Source organism: Acanthochromis polyacanthus, chromosome 2 (assembly GCF_021347895.1).
Source record: "Acanthochromis polyacanthus isolate Apoly-LR-REF ecotype Palm Island chromosome 2, KAUST_Apoly_ChrSc, whole genome shotgun sequence".
Lineage (NCBI taxonomy): Eukaryota > Metazoa > Chordata > Actinopteri > Pomacentridae > Acanthochromis > Acanthochromis polyacanthus.
Window position 1 is genome coordinate 36929261 of NC_067114.1, and position 19021 is coordinate 36948281.

The following is a 19021-nucleotide window of genomic DNA, read 5'->3' on the forward strand; positions in this document are numbered from 1 at the left end:
AGTCATATACTTGGTATGTTGCCAAAGCTTTGTTGAATTTGGAAAACTGTCCAATGCTGACCTAATTGATTCTGCTTCCATTGTGTGACCTTTGTAAGAAGTTTGATAATCCTCTCCTTTGTTTCAATTGACATCTGTCGCATTGGAGCCATGATTCATGTCAATCCACTTGGTGCAATAGCTCTCCAAGGTCTAAGGTTCCTTTTTAACTGCAGACTAATGAGCAGATTTAATCTGATGCAGATATTAGTTTTGGAAATGGACATTTACAGGGTGATTCCATAATTTTTTCCCACTGCTTGACCTAAAAAAGCAATTGTTTTCGACTACCACATTTTTAAAATTCCTTTTAGTGTTTCTTATCCCAGAAAGTTGCCATTTTAATGAATTTAGTTTTGTGGCATGTCTGTGATCTGCTTTTTTGTACAAAATTAAACAACTGAATGAACATCCTCCAAAACTAGTGATTCCATCATTTTTGCCAGGGGTTGTACCAGTGATGGAGCAGCTGGACAACTGGGTACACTGTGGGTCGGCGTGCCTACGCATCTTGGTAAGTTGTTTATTTCTTTACCTCATCTGTCATCTGCTGGTAAGCAGTGCAAGATCTGACTTCCAGTCTCATACAGAGACTTTAGCACAACATTCATCCCCAAGAGAACCATGAGTTTGCAAAGGCCAGAGTTCTCTTTGTTTGGCTTTTTTTCTTCTTTTATTCTGTTCATATTCACACCCTCAAAACTATTCTCTGGGAAAAACTCAAATATGGCAGTGCTCAGACAGGGACTTGTGTGCATCCCCAGACTCGCCTGGCACCTCTCACCTTCTGAAACTTCAATAGAAAGAGTCCCTATCCAATAGTATGATTCCAGAACCTTGGTGAGCCTGAAGGTGAGCGAAGCTTTAGCTAATTCTGCACAGTGTCTTGCACCAGTTTGGGTTCCTTCATTGGTGGGGTGGTGCGAGCTCATTGTCACAATGTCTGCAAAGGTTGCAAGGCTTTTTTCTTCTTTAGATCGAAGATGTTCATCTTGCAGGCATAGAGAAAATCTGTTCAATTGGAGAAGCAAGCATGCTAATATTTACATTAAGAAATGCTACATCACTTATGTGACTTTATGTGCAAAGATTTCTAAAAGCCATTTTGAATTTATCAATGTGATTGTAGTTTGAAGTGAGAAAAACTATGTTCTTTAGCAATTGCATAGCATGCCATAGAACAACAGGATTCAGACAACATAAATGACAGCAACAACTGATTAGTGCTGCTGGGCAGACATCAGGGTCACACCCGTTACTATGCATCACACATCAGATCACTTCAGCAAGTCACACTATCTCCTTAGGGTGGACAGTACAATATCGCAAATGGATTTATAATTAGCTGAGGTGAGTTCCAGTAATCTCAGCTTACCATTGATGTCAAGTCACTGTTCAGTTTTGCTATTGTTAAAGATGACTGCTGGTGATAAGAAAACAAAAGTGGAAAGTGTTAGTAATCTGACCACACCTTGAACAGAACTTTTACCACTTGAGTCAAAATTTGATAAAACAAAACAAATACAAACACTCAGGCATATTTAGTTTAGTCTTTATTTAACTTATATTATCAGTCCACAACATGTCATAATGGGCAGGTTGTGGTGGTCTATTATTCCCACTGCTTGGTTGTTGTAGGTGTTTCCACTGGATCTTTGAATAATTTTAAAAGCCAATAAGACAGACTAGGTCCTTGCTTGTGTTGTGTCTACTCTCAGACGTATGTCGCTTTGGATAAAAGAGTCTGCTAAATGAAATTGTAGAACAGTAAATTGTGGATACTAAATCTCTGAGCCTTCCCTGAAAAGACAGAACCTTTCGATCTTGCTGGTTATTGTCAAAAATACAAACAGAAAACATCCACTCGGGTACAAAATCATCATACACATAAGTCAAATGACATCGTCTGTGCTGTAAATTTAGCATTGATCAATACATGATTGTACCACAAGAAAGGCAGAAATGGAAGAAAACATTTCTTGCTATCTTTGGGTAGCAAATCACAAAAATGAAATTAACAACGGAGGAGCAAACAAGGGCTCCATCTTGGGTTCAACCTTATTTTCCAACTGCATTAATGAAGTTGCAAAAGCTGCTGGCAGTTCCCAGATCCACTTGTATGCCGATGATACCATCTTATACTCAGTTGGCCATGCACTCCGCTCTTCAGCTCATCCTTACTTCTGTTGAGCAGTCCTTTCACAGCCTCCACCTCTGCCGTAACATCAGCAAAACCAAATGCATCATCTTTGACAGGAAGAATGTTGCATTTAATTTCACCAAATTCTCAACCTAGCCCATCACCAACTTATTGACCACTTTCAGGTGTGATTTGTTTATTCATTAGTCTCCAAACCCAATATTAAAGGGGAATATTGTGTAACCCTGACCCTTCCTATAAACCTTACTCACAGTCACAGCTTCTTTGTTTGGTGTTGCTTTCTTGTTTAGTGTTCTTCATTTGATACAAGAAATTACAGTACAAATCTATAGTTTAAGAACTCATCAGTTCAATGAAAACAACAAAAACCCAACCACCATGTTTATTTTGAGGCTATTAACATGGATTCTACATGACAAATGTCATCTGGTTTCATACTGTTATCTTGTATTTTATATCAGGTGTATGACGGCAGGTGGATTGGAAATATACGAGTGAATGGAACACAGGGGAGGACCAGTGAATCATCATGTAAGGCTGAATGCCACTCCTTCACCTACAAAGACCTTGCCTACTGGTATAAAGGAGGGTATATCCTTCACATCTTGGTCAGAATTCCTCTGGAGAAGGGAATGGCTATGGCTAACAAGTGGTTGCAATGGCTGAGCCTCTCAGTCATTATAGCTGCTTGGTACAGTGGTATGTACATTATACTTTATTCCGCAGATTGACAAGTATAACTGTTCTGACTATTAACAGTCTAAATGTTTGACCGTCTGCTTTAGCAAAGTGCAGCATTATTATGTCACAATGTAGTTTGAGATTCAAATATTGTTTGCTGGACTAATAACTCTTATCTTTTCCAACAGAGGCACACTCTGCTTTGAATATATTCCATATTTCTGAAACAGGTGAGCTTGTTGTTGGCTTGATTCAATTATTTTCTTACTAGACTGTGTGTGACCATTTATTACTGTAGACAAACGGTTATTAAATTACGAAATTAAAAAAAAAATCTCTTTGTAGGTGTGGGTCCTGCCCACAACAACCAGGTTTGCAGCACATGGGGCAACTTCCACTACAAGACCTTTGACGGGGATATTTTCCAGTTGCACTCCACCTGCAACTACATCTTGACCTCCTCATGCCAGAGCACTTACAATGACTTCAACATCCAGATAAGAAGACAAGAAGCTGGTGGTTCTTCGACCATCCAAAGCATCATTTTGAACCTACAGGGTTCAGTAGTGGAACTGTCAAAGGGCTCAGTGACCATTGACGGCGAACTGTGAGTTTACTCTAAAAATAAAATGCATAATTTATTGCTTCAGTCCAGATGGTGCATATGGATAATTTCAATAATATCCCATACTATCACAATAAAAAACCCAAAGGGAATAATTTGAATTGACTTAATGACTTGATCAGCAAGAAAAGGAACTGAATTATTGCTATTAGAGCAGCATATTTTTTGAACCTGAAAAGATCAATCACAGATGTAAATTTCTCTAAAATCTCTTGGTATTGAATGCCACTCTTGGTTTTTGCATTAGCCCAGCCATTAGCCATATTGGTGGAAATAGTGAAGCATGACAAATACCTGGGAGTTAATTGGTACTAGAAATATGACAGACTCTATTTCTCAAGGAACTTTAGGTCCTTTAAGATGTTGCAGATCTTTTATTAGTATGTTGTTGCATGTGGAATTTTCTTTGTTGTCATCTGTTGATGCCTAAATAAACTGATAAACAAAAAGGCTGGTTCTTTGCTAGGGACGGTTCTGGAGCTCCTGGAGTTGGTTATTGAGGGAAAGGTGTTGGACTAAATGCTTAACATACAGGACACGCATTTCCTGTATGACGTACCAATTAGATAGGACTGTAGTTCTATCCTATCTAACTCTATATCAAATTGCTTTTATTTCATTTTAATAGTTTATCTAGTACAGTCGTTTTTTAAATCCATATTTGTATATATTTTGATTCTTTTTTTGTTTGTTTTTCTTACCTACATTTTCTTGTTGCAGAGCTATCCTTCCAGTCAGTCGAGGAGGAGTGCTCATTGAAAAAACTTCCACTTACATTAAAATCAAAGCCAAGCTTGGACTGGTTGCTTTCTGGAATGAGGAGGACTCTTTTCTGGTAGGGCTATGGCTGCAAAGACCAGATTGTCATGACAAATATTCTATTCTGTACAGTAGCATTTTAAGGTTTTCTAAATTTCTGCAAAAATATGACACAAACTTCATCAGATTTGTACACAAGTTCTGATAGTGTTTAACTAGACTGATTTGTCCTCACAGGTTGAGCTAGATCAGAAGTTCAAGAACCAAACTTGTGGTCTTTGTGGAGACTTTAATGGGGTCCAGCTTCATGATGAGTTCTACAGTCATGGTACACTTCGGCCCACCTTAGAACATCAGTCAATGTATATCCATGGTCGTAGAACTGAATTGTGATTCTTTTATATCATTCAAACAGGTGTGAAGTTATCCCTCAGGGATTTTGCCGACTTCTGGAAAATGAATGGTCCAACTGAAGCTTGCTCTGACTACACGGTGGAACCAACAAAAAGCTGTGACAACTTGGTGAGGATCCACCCGCTATATAGGAGTCAAAGCACAATTGTCCATGTTCACACGTGATTGGAAGGGTCAACATGAGGCAAATTTTAGCATCTACCTATCCTATAAGCATGCCAGCTTGCTGCCCAGAATTTGTGGCCACACAGATGAATGCATGTTTTGAGCAGAGGCAGTAAAATGATTTTTTGTTATCATCAATAAAAGACTTGTACCTGTAGTAGCATCTGTATGACTGAAAATGTAATTTGTACAAGAATAAGCAGCTGGGTTCAAAACCTTAGATGTAGCTTACCACAGCTAAACTTGTGATAGAGCAACAGCTGGAGTCATAGCTGAATGCTCTAAACTTGTGCATCAGATAAAGCCAGCTCAGTGCCTGTAGCCCCACAGGTAAATAAAAACACAGTCAACATGACGAGAGGCATTAATTTTCATGTTGTGGATTATCCCTGGATAATATAGTAAGAGTGATCTTTGTGTCTATTTGTCCTGCAGAAACCAGTGTGCGAGCAGATCCTTATGGGGCCAGCTTTCAGCAGCTGTCAGAATCTGCTGGACATTGCCTCCTTCACTTCTGCCTGTGTTGCAGACCTTTGTCACTGTGGCAACAGTGAAGGTGAAAAGGCAGATCCCCACTGCCTGTGCGATACTGTGTCTGAATTCTCCCGACAGTGTGTTCATGCTGGTGGCAAACCACAGAATTGGAGAACCGAAGAACTCTGCTGTGAGTACACTGCTAATTAAATGTTCTTGGCTTACGAGGGGTTGTCTTCTCTGTTTGGGCTTTAAAGTCAGTAAATTCACTAGCAAGGACCATACCACTGATTGTTTATTTGCTGCAAAGGATCATTTCCTTGGGAACGACCGAGTTGAACTGATGCGGTGTGGGGGGGAAAGCTTATTTGGAGATCAGCAGCAGTTCTCAGCTGGCAGACCCCCGAGGAAAAGGAGAAGTCAGGAAAAGGAGGCAGACGTATAGGGAGGGTGGGTGGGGCAAGAGAAGCAAGAACAAACAACTAGGAAGGGCAGAGTGCTATATATATATATATAGGCATACGACAGGAAGAGGAGTGATTGAGGTGTGGTCCTGGTCCTGAACCTCATCTAAAAAATTAATCTCTATTAAATGCATGAGATGAGAAGTTTCATGCCTTTATTTACTTACTTTAAACACATAACAACCAAAAATCAGTGCTGCAAATCAGAAAAAAATGAAAAATCTATCTTTTGTAAACATCACAAAAAAGTTGAAATATATATATATATTTATATACAAATTTTAATGGAAACTCTGGAGGCCTAATTCACTTCAGTATACTGACTGAAGGGCTCATGAACTTGTCCTGCAGCTGTGTCTAATCTTATGATGGTACTTGACCTACCTGTGGGCTGTTTCTCCAAACAAGAACAATGTTTGATGATAAGCGTGCTGAAACTTTCACACTTTTAATCAGTTCGTTCAGTTAGTTCCTGAATACCTCTGTCTCTCATCAAGTAAACATTTGAGGTCAGAGTGACTCAGCTGATTTATGAAATATGATCATCATGCCATCCATTATATATGAGACCAGCTTCAGAATGTCTCAAAGTTTAATGTAGAATCTTGTTGTATTCACAGGGAAATCATGTCAATACCAAATGGAGTACAATGAGTGTGGGAGTCCCTGTGCTGATACCTGCTCAAACCCAGACGCCAGCCTTACATGTGACAGCCACTGTATGGATGGATGCTTCTGCCCTGCAGGTGCGTCACCTAAAAATATATGCAAATAATTGCGCACATAATGTCCTTCCATACACTGTAACTGTGATCACTTTCAGGCATGGTGTTTGATGATTTAAATGAAAGGGGTTGCGTTCCACTGAGTGAATGCTCGTGCAGCTACAACAGCAAGACCTATGGACCTGGAGAGTCCTACTCCAGTAACTGCAAAAAATGGTACGATGTACAGCATGTCAGTTTGTTTGAAAATGACGAAAGACTCCACATTATGGGCACTATGCATGTTTACTACAAAAATAATAGTTAAATGAAGAAATCAATTTCTGTTTTGTTAATGTGAGTGCATTTTGCAGATCTATTAGGTGTTTAGCCTAGCATAGTCTAGTTTGTAAATATAACACTCTTACAGTGGTCAGTTCATTGGTTAACTAAGGTAAAATTGTGTGTATTGGCAGTGTGTGTAAGAGTGGTCAGTGGGAGTGTCAGGAGGAGGACTGTCCAGGAATATGCTCTGTGGAGGGAGGAGCTCACATCAAGAGCTTTGATGGCAAATTCTACACCTTTCATGGGGACTGCTCTTATGTTCTGGCTAAGGTAAAATATATGTCAACATCACAGCTGTTAAAATATTACAATCTAAAAATATAAATATACATGAATATAAAAATAAATATATGTAAAGTATGCCCAAAGCATGCTTTAGTTTTACATGAGATCATGTGTAATTAAGGTTTTAAATGTCTAATGATGGATATTTACACATATTAAACCAGTGAAATGATCTTTTATGCAATGTGTGCGTGTGTGTGTGTGTGTGGGTGGGTGGGTGTGTGTGTGTGTGAGAGAGAGAGAGAGAGACAGAGAGAGAGAGGGAGAGAGAGAGAGGGAGAGAGAGAGAGAGATGCAAAAGCCTCCAAAACCATCACCTAAGTTTCAGTCTTGGGAACTGGAAACTGGTTCGAGCAATTAACTGACAACTTATGCTTGCAGTCTTTTATCACATCTACAATCAGATTTTTTGTGAAAAATATTGATTGGAGTTAACATTACTGTGTACTGCGTTGACTAACAAATACAGAGTTAGCAAACAATACTGAGATATTGTTATACATTACACATTCCTTTATCTTATCATGCTTTTACTGCTATTAGTAGTTAGTATCAGTGTAGCATGGCAGTACTATAGCTGACACATCCACCGTCACTGCTACTGTAATTCTGAACCCGATGCACAACTTCCTGCAGACATGTTATTTCAGTTCAGCGATGGTTGAATAGTTTTGTGGTTGTGTGTTTAGGACTGCAGTGGAACCCAGTTTGTCATACAGGGAGAACTGGTACAATGTGGCAAGACTGAGAGTGAAACATGCCTCAAGTCTGTCACCTTGGGTTTGTCTGGAGGGGCTAATGTGAGTGTGATACACAAAAAGACACACACACACAACACTGTACAGTATATTTAGGTTTTTTTATGTGGAAAAAAGCAGAAACTGTCTCTTCATTCTTTCAAAATATATTCATTGAAAACTAATATGTAGTACTACATTTCATTGACAATTTTGAATCTACAAACTGTAATGGAGAGTGAAATGTGTCACAATATGATTAACGTGTTGAAATGTAAAAATACAATTTGTTTCAATTCAGTAAAAAGTATTTTTTATTTTGTCTTTAAATTCTAAACCAGTATTTGCTACACATTGTTTTAACACAACAGGTTGTTAGATTACAAAATGTGTTTTTCTCAAATTTCTCTCAGTCTTTTCTAGATTGAATTTGGAATTAAAATATTTTTTCAATCAATCTTGGAACATGATAGTTAGGTCATTACATTGAATGACACTTTCAAGTTTTATCACAATTGCATTCATTGTTGCATGGCAATGCAATGCAAGCTGGACAGTTTTTTTCCCCATCTTTGTTAGTCATCCCACCGTCATTGTACACAATGAATGTAAAGGTGTCATTATTAACATCATGTTTCTTTTCATGTAAAGGTTATTACCATCCAGCCCAATGGCAAGGTTTATGTGAATGGCATCTATGCTGAGTTACCATTTTCTGCCGGTGAGAGTCGCTTTCTTGTACAGCATTAGCCCTTGGTTGTTGAACAAGGTTCACCATGGGGCCTCCATGGGGCTACACTGTAAAACAAAACTATTATTTTCAATGTAAAATTCTGCCAGCTGTGGTTGCCAGAACACTACTGTAAAACTTCGATAAAACATTTTCTTCATTTAGGGTAGAGAAATGTATTGATACTGTTGATTTTACAGTTAAAAATGTGCTGTATTCCAGATTTTACTGTAAGAAAAGAGTTTAAACATTCAGAGAAATTTTAGTTTTACAAGAAAATTTACATGAAAATACCATATAAAATAAAGCTTGTGACCTATTTTAAATATTACAGCATTTTTCCATTGTTAGCAGTGTAGTTAGTTGGTGTATTTAACATTTGATATATGTATTTTGAGCTAAATTTCTGGCTATAGCTTTCATATATATTAAACCATATGTCTGTTATTAACACAAAAGTACATCCATTTGATTGGTACAAACTTTTTTTTTTTTTTTACATGAAATAAATGCAAAAATCGCCACATTACTTGTTTGAAATATCACAGCATGTTTTCATTGTCAGCACAACAATATGTACATTTAGCTGCGAGAAATAAATGCAAAAAATTGCAGTATTGATCTTATACATATTACTGCAGTTTTCCATTAAATAACTGGATAAGAGTAGGAAAGTATATTTTTTCAAGAGAAAACATGTAAGCTAAACTATCTTATGTGAAGCAAAGGAAGTAAAGGAAGAAGTCTTTGTTTCTGTGTGGAAATTCCCAATACACAATATCTGCATCCAAATCAACAGCCTAAGTTCAGTAATATCACCCATTATGAGCATCTTTTTCTACCAATTTATTTTACTAAGCACACAGTGGCTGTTACCACACAATTCTCCCCAACATTTTTACCGTTTGCATCTTTATCACAAATTTACTTGGAAAGGAGTGACAGTGTGACAACAAAAGTTTGTCATTTCTCTTGCTGCTTTCACCTTGTTGACAATTTCTTATCCCCAACATTTCTCTTAATCCCCAGCTGGGATTTCGGCCTTCAGAGCCTCCTCTTACTATCTGCTGGTGCAGACATCTGTTGGTGCTCTGCTGGAGGTGCAGCTTGAGCCAGTCATGCAGCTGTACATCACAGTGACCAGCGACCACCAGGCCAACACCTGTGGTAGGTACACTAAGATATTAATAGCCGGGATCCACATTCTAGAGAGAGAAGGTAGATGTTTGAGAGAGAAGTGAAAGAAGTCATCTCTGTATAACTGGAACAGCCATATCTAAACCAAGGAGGGAGTCTACAAGATTATAGAATGAAATTATAGATGCAACCCACAGAAACCCTAAATAGAAGAATAGATAATCAGTTCATAAAAATGAAGCCACTGTTATTGTGATGTAAATGATGAATTCAGTCATCACTGAATCTCATTCTGATGTCGTTTAAGGTGATTTAAATCTTGTTCTTTCAGTTGCAACTTTGGTGATGTCAAACAGTTTTTGGGAGCAAGTAAAGAACAAATGTATAACCATAATTCATTCATACTGCAAATTCTGTAAGATCAGGAAGTCCAAAGCTGTAGCATTTTTATCAGTTTGTGTTTCAGGAGGATATCATCTTCTTAATTGCTTGGAGCTCTTAAAACCCTTATCTTTCCCTCCCACTCTCTGAGCACACTGAAGTCCACTCAGTCTTGCATGAGTGGTGATGGTGTTTTCCAAAAGAACTGATTGATCAGACCGACAAAGTTGAGTGGAAGCATATCTGGTGAAGTTGTTGCCACGTGAACGGCTTTATCTTTTCAGACAAAGCAGGATCACAGTACCTTTGGGTAAACAATTTCATATTGGTTTGACGGGTGTGGTGAATGTTAGCAGTGGCAGCAACAGCAGCTTTCGTTCCTTTCAGGTCAATATCTATTTGATTGCACTGAATGTGGTTGCTCTTTGCTCTAATCGAGTACATCTGACGCAGCCTACACACAACTTTATTTCAAAGCCAAAATACTGGTTTTACCAGAGGCCCGTACTGGAAAGCAGGATTTGAGGTTATCAAGAGATCTTCTGGCTTAACGCTGGGCTTTTGGTACTTCAACAGTGGTTCACTTCTTAGCAGGCTACATCTCCATGGTAGCTTATGCTGAAATCCTAACTTACTCTAGAGCAGGCTATATTCCACAGAAGAGATCAGCACTCATAAAAGCGCCACCTTCTGACCAATCAGTTCTCTTAGAAATAGTCATTAGGTTTAGAAGATCCTGTGGAGTTCAGTGCACAGATAGTGAGAGTTTAAGATTGGAGGTTTTAGAGCTGCAAGCGACTTCAGAGTAATTTTATTGTTCCATATGTCATTGGGGAGCGATATAATCCTAAAAAGAGAAACTGATTAAAAAAACTAAACCCAGAGCTGAATTGTTGATCTTGTAAGATTTGCAATACGCCTGTTCACCGATCTGCTTTTACATTTGTCTTTTACTGACTCCCAAAACTGTTTAACACTACCATGCAGCTGAAAGAATAAGAACAAAAGTGTCTTAAAGCCAAAGAAATCCAACCTAATGTGAGACTACTCCTGACCTTGCCTAGCATGAGTAGCAGCTTGTATTTGCTCAGTTATCTCACCATGCTCATCAATGCCCAGTCTATTCTCTGAGCACCCAGAATCAATCCACTTTCCATTTAAAGTAAAGGCTTTGTATTGCTATTTACATGATGGTGTCTGCCTGCAGGTCTGTGTGGGAACTTCAACAGCAACCAAGCAGATGACTTTCTTAAGCTGAGTGGTGTTACAGATGCCACAGCAGCTGGTTTCGCCAACAGCTGGAAGACGCATGCTGGTTGCCCTGATGTTAAGAGCAGTTTTAAGAATCCCTGCAGTCTCAGTGTGGATAATGGTGGGTGTGACTCATTTGGATTCTCTGTTTTCATGGTTCCTCAGAATGACTGATGACTGTCCTTGTTGTGTGTCAATGACAGAAAACTATGCCCAGCACTGGTGCTCCATGTTGACAGACCCACAGGGAGTGTTTGCCTCCTGTCATTCTGAAATCAGCCCTAACTCTTATAAAGAGGCAAGTGTCACAGCTTTAGACAAAATAAGATAAGACACACATAATGATATATTGCACATTGAAATGACATATTGCACATTAAACTGAAATATTACACATTATACTTAAACTGATATTATAAATACTACTGACAAAAATAACATTGCAAATGATGTTGACAATGATTGGTATTATTGTTCAAATTTAAATGTCCAATGTTTCAGCTGTGTTCAGAAAAGTGGAGGAGTTCCCAGTTTGATGCTATTTGTTCATATTTCTGTCAGCTGTACCTGACAGGAATCCTCACATATGACAGTATACAGTCTTATTTCTGCTTATTTTGTCTGTTCACAGAACTGCATGTATGACAGCTGTAACTGTGAAAAAAGTGAGGACTTCATGTGTGCTGCAGTCTCCTCCTACGTCCACGCCTGTGCAGCTGCAGGAATACAGATCAGTGACTGGAGGAAGGTCACTTGTGGTAAGTAGTCAGGAATAATGAATCAGGACAGTGTTATGCCATTGACTTGGAGGACAATGTTGCTACAGATTGTGCCCCCATGCATGTAAAATGTCATTTTGATCAAGCAGAAAAGCAGATAAAAAAGTGGCCAAAAGTATTGTCACTCTTACAACACATTAAAACTTAAGCATAATGCTCTTCTTGAAAAGTTTTGCATCCAAAACCTTTTTTTAAAAATCTTTTTTATCATACTTTTGTGTGCCTTTGGTTTACCATGTTAGAACATGAAGAAGCAATGAAAAGAGCTGAACTATTGTTCAAAGGTGGCCTGTACAAAATTACTGACTGTTGACCCTAACAATGGGGATAAATAAATAACCTATAGTGATATTTCAAACAGTCCATAACCTTCATTTAGTACCACAGGTGTTTTTATGCTTATAGTCTGTCATTCAGCCCATTTAAATAATGACAAGCTGCTCTCATTGGGCTATTTGGTATCAGTGTGAACAACATACTGACCAATAGCACGGAAAAGACAAGAATGGATTTAGGTGGGGACATAAGGAAGAAAGTAATTGCCAAGCATGGTCAATCTGAAGGCTACAAGACCGTCTCCAAACAGCCTCATGTTCCTGTGATCACAACCGCTCATATTATCCAAAGGTTTAAGGTCCATGCGACCACAGCCCCCCAGGAAAACTAATAGCAGATTGAATACAAATCAAAAGAACAAAAGGGGAAGGAAAACTTCAAAACACACACGAACGGAATTTCTGACCTCTCTTAATGAAACCGACCTAAAAACACATGTTAAGTCAAAATGCTTCTGCAAGAATTTTGCACTTGCATCTGGGTTGAATCAGTCTCCATAAATTTCATTTGACAGACGCTTTTACCCAAAGCATTGCTTGTTTGAAGGATTTAGAGTTCTGAACATTAGATGTTGGCAGGATTCACTCTTGTGCATCATTCAATCAGAATGTATTTTCAAGCACATGTATTCAAATGGTAAAAGAGGGAGGCTAGACTGAGACAGACCTGATGATCAAGTCAGGAGTGCAGGAGGGAAACTGAATGGGTGAAGGAAAAAATGCAATACATTCAATTACAATGGCAAATGCAGAATCACTGGAAAATGATTTTAACCTCCCACCATGACATAAACACTATCAACAGCAGTATTTACACTCAAAAATATTCGTAGAATGCGGATCCGAGCTACATGGGCTGTTTTTTGACAAAATCACTCGGTTTTACCTTGGACAAGTCTGACATTAGAATACCTCATTTCACAATATGAGAATAAGAGAGAGAACAACAGGACAACTGCAGGTTTCATGCAATCAGCAAACCCCAATATGAGGGAACCAGAGCAGTTTGCAAAAGAAAAATGGGAGAAACCACCAGCTGAGAAGTGTAAAAGTCTTATCAAGAACTTCACAAAGTCCCCACATACAGTTGATTATACACTGAAAATTAAACGCAATGTCTATTCGATCAACCAAAAATAATTACACACGATGAAAAATAGATATGTATTGCAAGTGAAATTGGAATTTTGCACAATAAAATAAAATGCTGCACATTGGATCAAAATATTATATATGAAATTGGAATATTGCACGTTACAGGGATTAATTTTTTGATTGATTTGTTGAAATTATTTCAGTGCAGTCAAGTCACAGGTTTTCCCTGATCTTGTGCTTGTGCTTCCTCAGGAAAATATGCCAGTTCCTGTCCTAGCGGCATGGTCTACTCCTACAACATTACATCCAGCAGTCGAACCTGCCGCTGCATCGGCAGCACAGATCTTAGCTGTCACTCCTTCCCACCCATCGATGGCTGTATCTGTGCCGAAGGAACCTTTATGGATGACTCTGGGAAGTGTGTTCCATCTGAGGCTTGTCCCTGCTATGATGAAGGCTCAGCAGTTCCTGCTGGTCAGGTCATCACCAAGGAAGGGGTCATGTGGTATGAAAATAATATATTCCCGCAGTTTTTTAATTGTGTTTTTGCATAGAATTTATATGTGGCTTGGTAGATTTTATGTAGTTTTTTTCTTCTAAGCTGATTAAAATGACGTATCCACTGTAGTCCATGGGGCCAAAGATGTGGGAGGCAGAAATGGTGTATGGATTTTGATTTAGGAAATTATGGATATGGATTTGCTTTTTGACCTTGGGTTAATGTTTAAATGATGTGTTGTGAGGTTATGTATGTGTCTTTATCTTTTTTGTGTGTGTTTTGTGTTTACTAGCACCTGCATGGGAGGCAGTCTCAGCTGCATTGGAGAGTTTATTGCACAGTCATGTAAGTTACATAGTACAGAATCACTGATAAATGGCAGCATAAGAGTGTTATATTGTTTCCCAACAGTACCTTTATTTATTTATATATTTACCCATATTTAACCAAGAAATCCCATTGAGACCACAGTTCTTGGTTAACAGGATCCTCTGGAGTCTTAGACTATACTCTGGATTATTGGACACAGAGAGCAAAGAGAAAAAGTAAAAGAAAAGATTAAAGATTTGCTGACTTTCCAACATAATTTAGATGTATCACAAAATGATAAATTACAAAATGTTTGTCATGCAAATGTCTTGTACAGCCATAGTCCTCAGATTAGGCGCTTAATTCATTCAATTTATTTCCATGTCAAAGACAAGACAGACTTGATGATATGAAAAAAATCTCTGTGTTGTGTTGCATTACACAGTGTTGTGTAAAATTAGTTACCGGGACTGATTTCAGAAATACAGTGAAGTGATTTTAGACATGTCTTTTTTAACAGCCTGTGCTCCACCAATGGTGTTCTTCAACTGCTCTGCTAATGGTCCAGCTGCAAAGGGAACTGAGTGTGAGAAGAGTTGCAACACATTAGACATGGCCTGTGTGAGTCATCTTTTCCTTAAACATATAAGAAAACAAAGAAAGTAATAATCCTAACTCTGAGATAAAGCTAAATGTTTCTGTTTGGAGTAGAAATGAAACATACAGTGGTTTAAAGTAGGTCTTTATCTCCAGGTGAGCACAGGGTGTGTCTCTGGCTGTATGTGCCCATCTGGATTGGTATCTGATGGTAATGGGGGCTGCATCGAGCCAGGGAACTGTTCCTGTGTGCACAACGGTATCTCCTATCAGCCTGGAGAGACCACCAAAGTGGACTGTAACACCTGGTAGGTGAATCATGATTACAATGAAATATTATCAAGCCCCAACAATGTGCAGCATATTTTGATATAATTTTCATCTCCATCTGTGACTTCTACTCACTGGCTACTTTGTTAGGTACACCTTGCTAGTACAAGGTTGGACAGGAGTGGTCTTCTGCTGCTGTAGCCCATCTTCTTGCCTTTCTGTCATCTCCAACCAGTCTATCTATTCTCCTCTGGCCTCTTTCATCAACCAGGGATATTGGTCCACACAACTGCTGCTCACTGAATATTTTCTGTTTTTCTGACCATTCTCTGTAAACCCTAGGGATGGTTGTGTGTGAAAATCCCAGTAGATTAGCAATTTCTGAAATATTCAGACCAGCCTGTATGGCACCAACAACCATGCCACGATCAAAGTCACTTAAATCCCCTCTCTTCCCCATTCTGATGCTTGGTTTGAAATTCATGACATGCATAAATACATTGAGTTGCGACCCTGTGATTACCTGATTACCTGTTTGTGTGAACAAGCAATTGAAGGTGTACCTAATAAAGTGGCTGGTGAGTGTATATGTACAAAGAAAAAGAAATGTCTTTTATTAAGAACCTGATGCCATCTAATCATTTGCATTCCCAGCACTTGTAAGGGCAGGACGTGGCAATGCACCGCCAACCAATGTGACGGAACCTGCTACGTCTATGGTGATGGACACTACATGACTTTTGATCAGAATCGCTTCACTTTTGATGGCAGCTGTGAATACATTCTCACTCAGGTATGAATGCACACGAAAACAGTGACTGGAGATGCCAATGAAACTAGTGTGCATTTCCAAGCACAAGTTTTTTGAACTGAGGAATGCACACATCATTTCACTAAGATTTGTGTGTCAAAGACCTGACCACTGATGGTATACATTCTAATTTTACAGAAACACTAAGGCAGTTTGAGGGAGCTCTCAAAGAATCTAAGCAGTAATTAGAATGGACCCTCCAAAATAAGCACATACTTGTGATACATATGATAATATCTGGTCAAAAAAAAAAAAGTACTCTAGAGAACCAACCAGTCAACAGTCAAGCAGAGTTACTAATATTGATTTTTGTGTGTATCCTTCTCAGGACTACTGCGGCAGTGCTCAGAGTAATGGAACGTTCAGAGTGATCACAGAGAATGTTCCATGTGGAACCACAGGAACCACGTGCTCCAAGACCATCAAAATCTTCCTCGGGGTAAACAGTTCTATTTAAACCCGATCTTGAAATTCTAAGCTAAAGACAATGGAATTTGATTTGGATTCTTCAGTGTGTTTTGCCTTCTATCCATAAGGTCTTTTTTAACTTGGTATTTTTTTACACTAAAACTGGAAAAGAATAATGCCAATGTGCAGACACAAATAACTGCAGCATCACAAAGGAATGGAACACAACTAAATAGAGGAGCTCCTCGCATTTGCATAAAGTGAAGTTTGTGAACTAATTGTGGACAGTGATTTCATGACTCCAGTAACATTTTCTGAGAGGTTTCTAAGAATTGGACCACAGAATTATTTATATTCACATTTGATTGTTCACTAACACTCAACTGCTGCTTTTTTGTGTTGTTTAGAGTGCAGAACTGATTCTGACAGATGGAAGCTACCAGCTGCTCTCAAGTGGAACTGAAGAGACTGCTCCATTTCAGTACAGCACTATGGGCAATTACTTGATAGTTGAAGCAAACAACGGTCTCATTCTCATGTGGGACAAAAAAACCACCTTGTTCATCAAGCTCAGCCCAAAATATAAGGTAATAATTTGACATGTGACACAACGTGTTGCTTTTAACATAACTATAGTTGATTTGTTCAGACAACAGACTAAGGAGCTTTACTTTTTCAGGGTCATGTATGCGGGCTGTGTGGCAACTATGATGGCAGTGCAAATAATGACCTTACTACAAGATCCAATGCTGTGGTTGTCAACCCCTTGGTATTTGGGAACAGCTGGAAGGATGAATCAAGCTGCCCCAGTGCTCAGAATATCACCAGCCCCTGCACCACCAACCCATACAGACAGTCATGGGCTCAAAAACAATGCAGCATCATCCAGAGTGACGTCTTCTCTGCCTGCCACTCAAGTGTAAGTTCTTGTCAACGTCAAATTTGTTCTTGTATTGTTCTTCTGTTTTCACCTTGGAGCCAGTAGGGCCTATTACTGGCAATTTCAAATCAAAGGTTGGTTCCCATGAAAATCCTTTCTACCTTAAAGATGAATGTGGTAAATTTTGCTTTAATCCCTTGCAAATTATTCACTGGGTCATAACTTCCACTTGTAGATAATATCAAAAATGTTTTTCAGACCACGTAAGACTATGCATGAGCTTTCCTTTTATACCTTCAGGCCAAAAGATACATTTTGTCATGAAGACATCATATAACCAAGATTGTGATGATGCATGCTCTCACATGCACACAGTTCTGTTTTTGTGTCATTAGTTGTCATCATTCATGGACACCTTCACACATTTGCCGGCATATGCAATGTGGACAGACTTTTCTGTCCACATTTCTACTAAAATCTTACTTTTCAATTAGTAACTGTTGCTCTCAGATAAATACAATAGAATACCAACTGCAATATTTGCACCTGTGATTTAGTGAAATAGAAGCAGAAATACCTCAGTGCCTTTCATTCGTGCAGAATTTTGTGGTATGAAATTGCATTTACATACTTGTTTATCTTATTAATGTATCCTCACACACTTGTCTGCAGGTGGATCCTGTTCCATACTACGACGCATGTGTATTTGACTCATGCGCTTGTGACTCTGGTGGAGATTGTGAGTGTTTCTGCACTGCTGTGGCTGCTTATGCTGAATCCTGTAATCAAGCCGGCGTCTGTGTACGATGGAGAACCCCTAACATCTGCCGTGAGTAACCAGGATGCCAAACTCCTTGTTAAAAAACCATAATCAGCATACACTTCATTCCATTTCTCGTAGTTATATTTAGCAGTATGGCTCCATTCTGGAACCCTCAACCTCATCTCTGACTAGAGATTGGATAGGCTTGGCAGCACATAACAGCCTGGATGCCTACAAATGTGACGTGTTACATCTCTACTGGTCACATTCCCATGTGGTTTATAGTTCCTGTTTCCCAACTTTTCCTCCTCCTGATGTTGCTGGGGTCATGAACTACTCCTGTTAATTAACTTTTGCACTCTGAATCAGTTGCCTTGACTAGAATTAAAAATTAGGAGCCATTTTTCCCAGAAATGTGATGGCAGTTTGGAAGCACTTTAAAATCAAAAAGAGTGCCTTGATCATTCTAAAAACAAACAGTAACATTTGTCTACAGTCTCCACCGGCTTGTAAAATATAGACCCATGACCCATAAAGTCTAATCACAGCAGTCCTATTTCTTCCTCGGTCTTGCATGCTTCGCTCACATAAAATTATTTAGATAATTGTTATCCAAATGAATACTATTATGTTAACTATTGGCATACTGATATAAAAGTATATTATTATCATGATTGCAGCAAAACTGAGCATGAGACATACTATTCATTTTAATTAAGTGTTGTGTACGGGTTATAGAAACAGGTTTTTGTCAGCCACTGCCTCAACAACCAATAGGGTGCCCTGCAGGCCATGTAACCTCAAGCTACTCCAGAGAAGCCTCTCAATGCAGATTGGTGAAAGATGTGATTTTCATTGGCATTAAAGTGTGTATCTGTGTAAATGTCAATTGGGCATTCTTTGCTCAATATTAGAAAAGGAGA

The 19021-nt window shown here is 38.8% G+C and overlaps 1 protein-coding gene across 1 annotated transcript; it reads left to right on the forward strand.

Moving 5' to 3' along the window:
• The first annotated feature begins 499 nt into the window (after window positions 1–499).
• Window positions 500–14824, forward strand: LOC110970734 (mucin-5AC-like). Its single transcript, XM_051944871.1, has 13 exons — window positions 500–520; window positions 5280–5508; window positions 6403–6528; window positions 6606–6723; window positions 6963–7101; window positions 7806–7916; window positions 8505–8574; window positions 9613–9750; window positions 11309–11473; window positions 11556–11650; window positions 11984–12110; window positions 13814–14066; window positions 14815–14824. The coding sequence occupies exons 1-13, from the start codon at window positions 500–502 to the stop codon at window positions 14822–14824; spliced, it is 1602 nt and encodes a 533-aa protein (XP_051800831.1).
• Window positions 14825–19021: the final 4197 nt, after the last annotated feature.

Bases quoted from the DNA above. Each gene is read 5' to 3' on its own strand.
- LOC110970734 (XM_051944871.1), top strand. From the start codon at position 500: ATGGAGCAGCTGGACAACTGG. The intron at 7,917-8,504 runs GTGAGTGTGATA...TTTCATGTAAAG, and splicing joins GTTTGTCTGGAGGGGCTAAT to GTTATTACCATCCAGCCCAA. The intron at 11,651-11,983 runs GCAAGTGTCACA...GTCTGTTCACAG, and splicing joins GCCCTAACTCTTATAAAGAG to AACTGCATGTATGACAGCTG.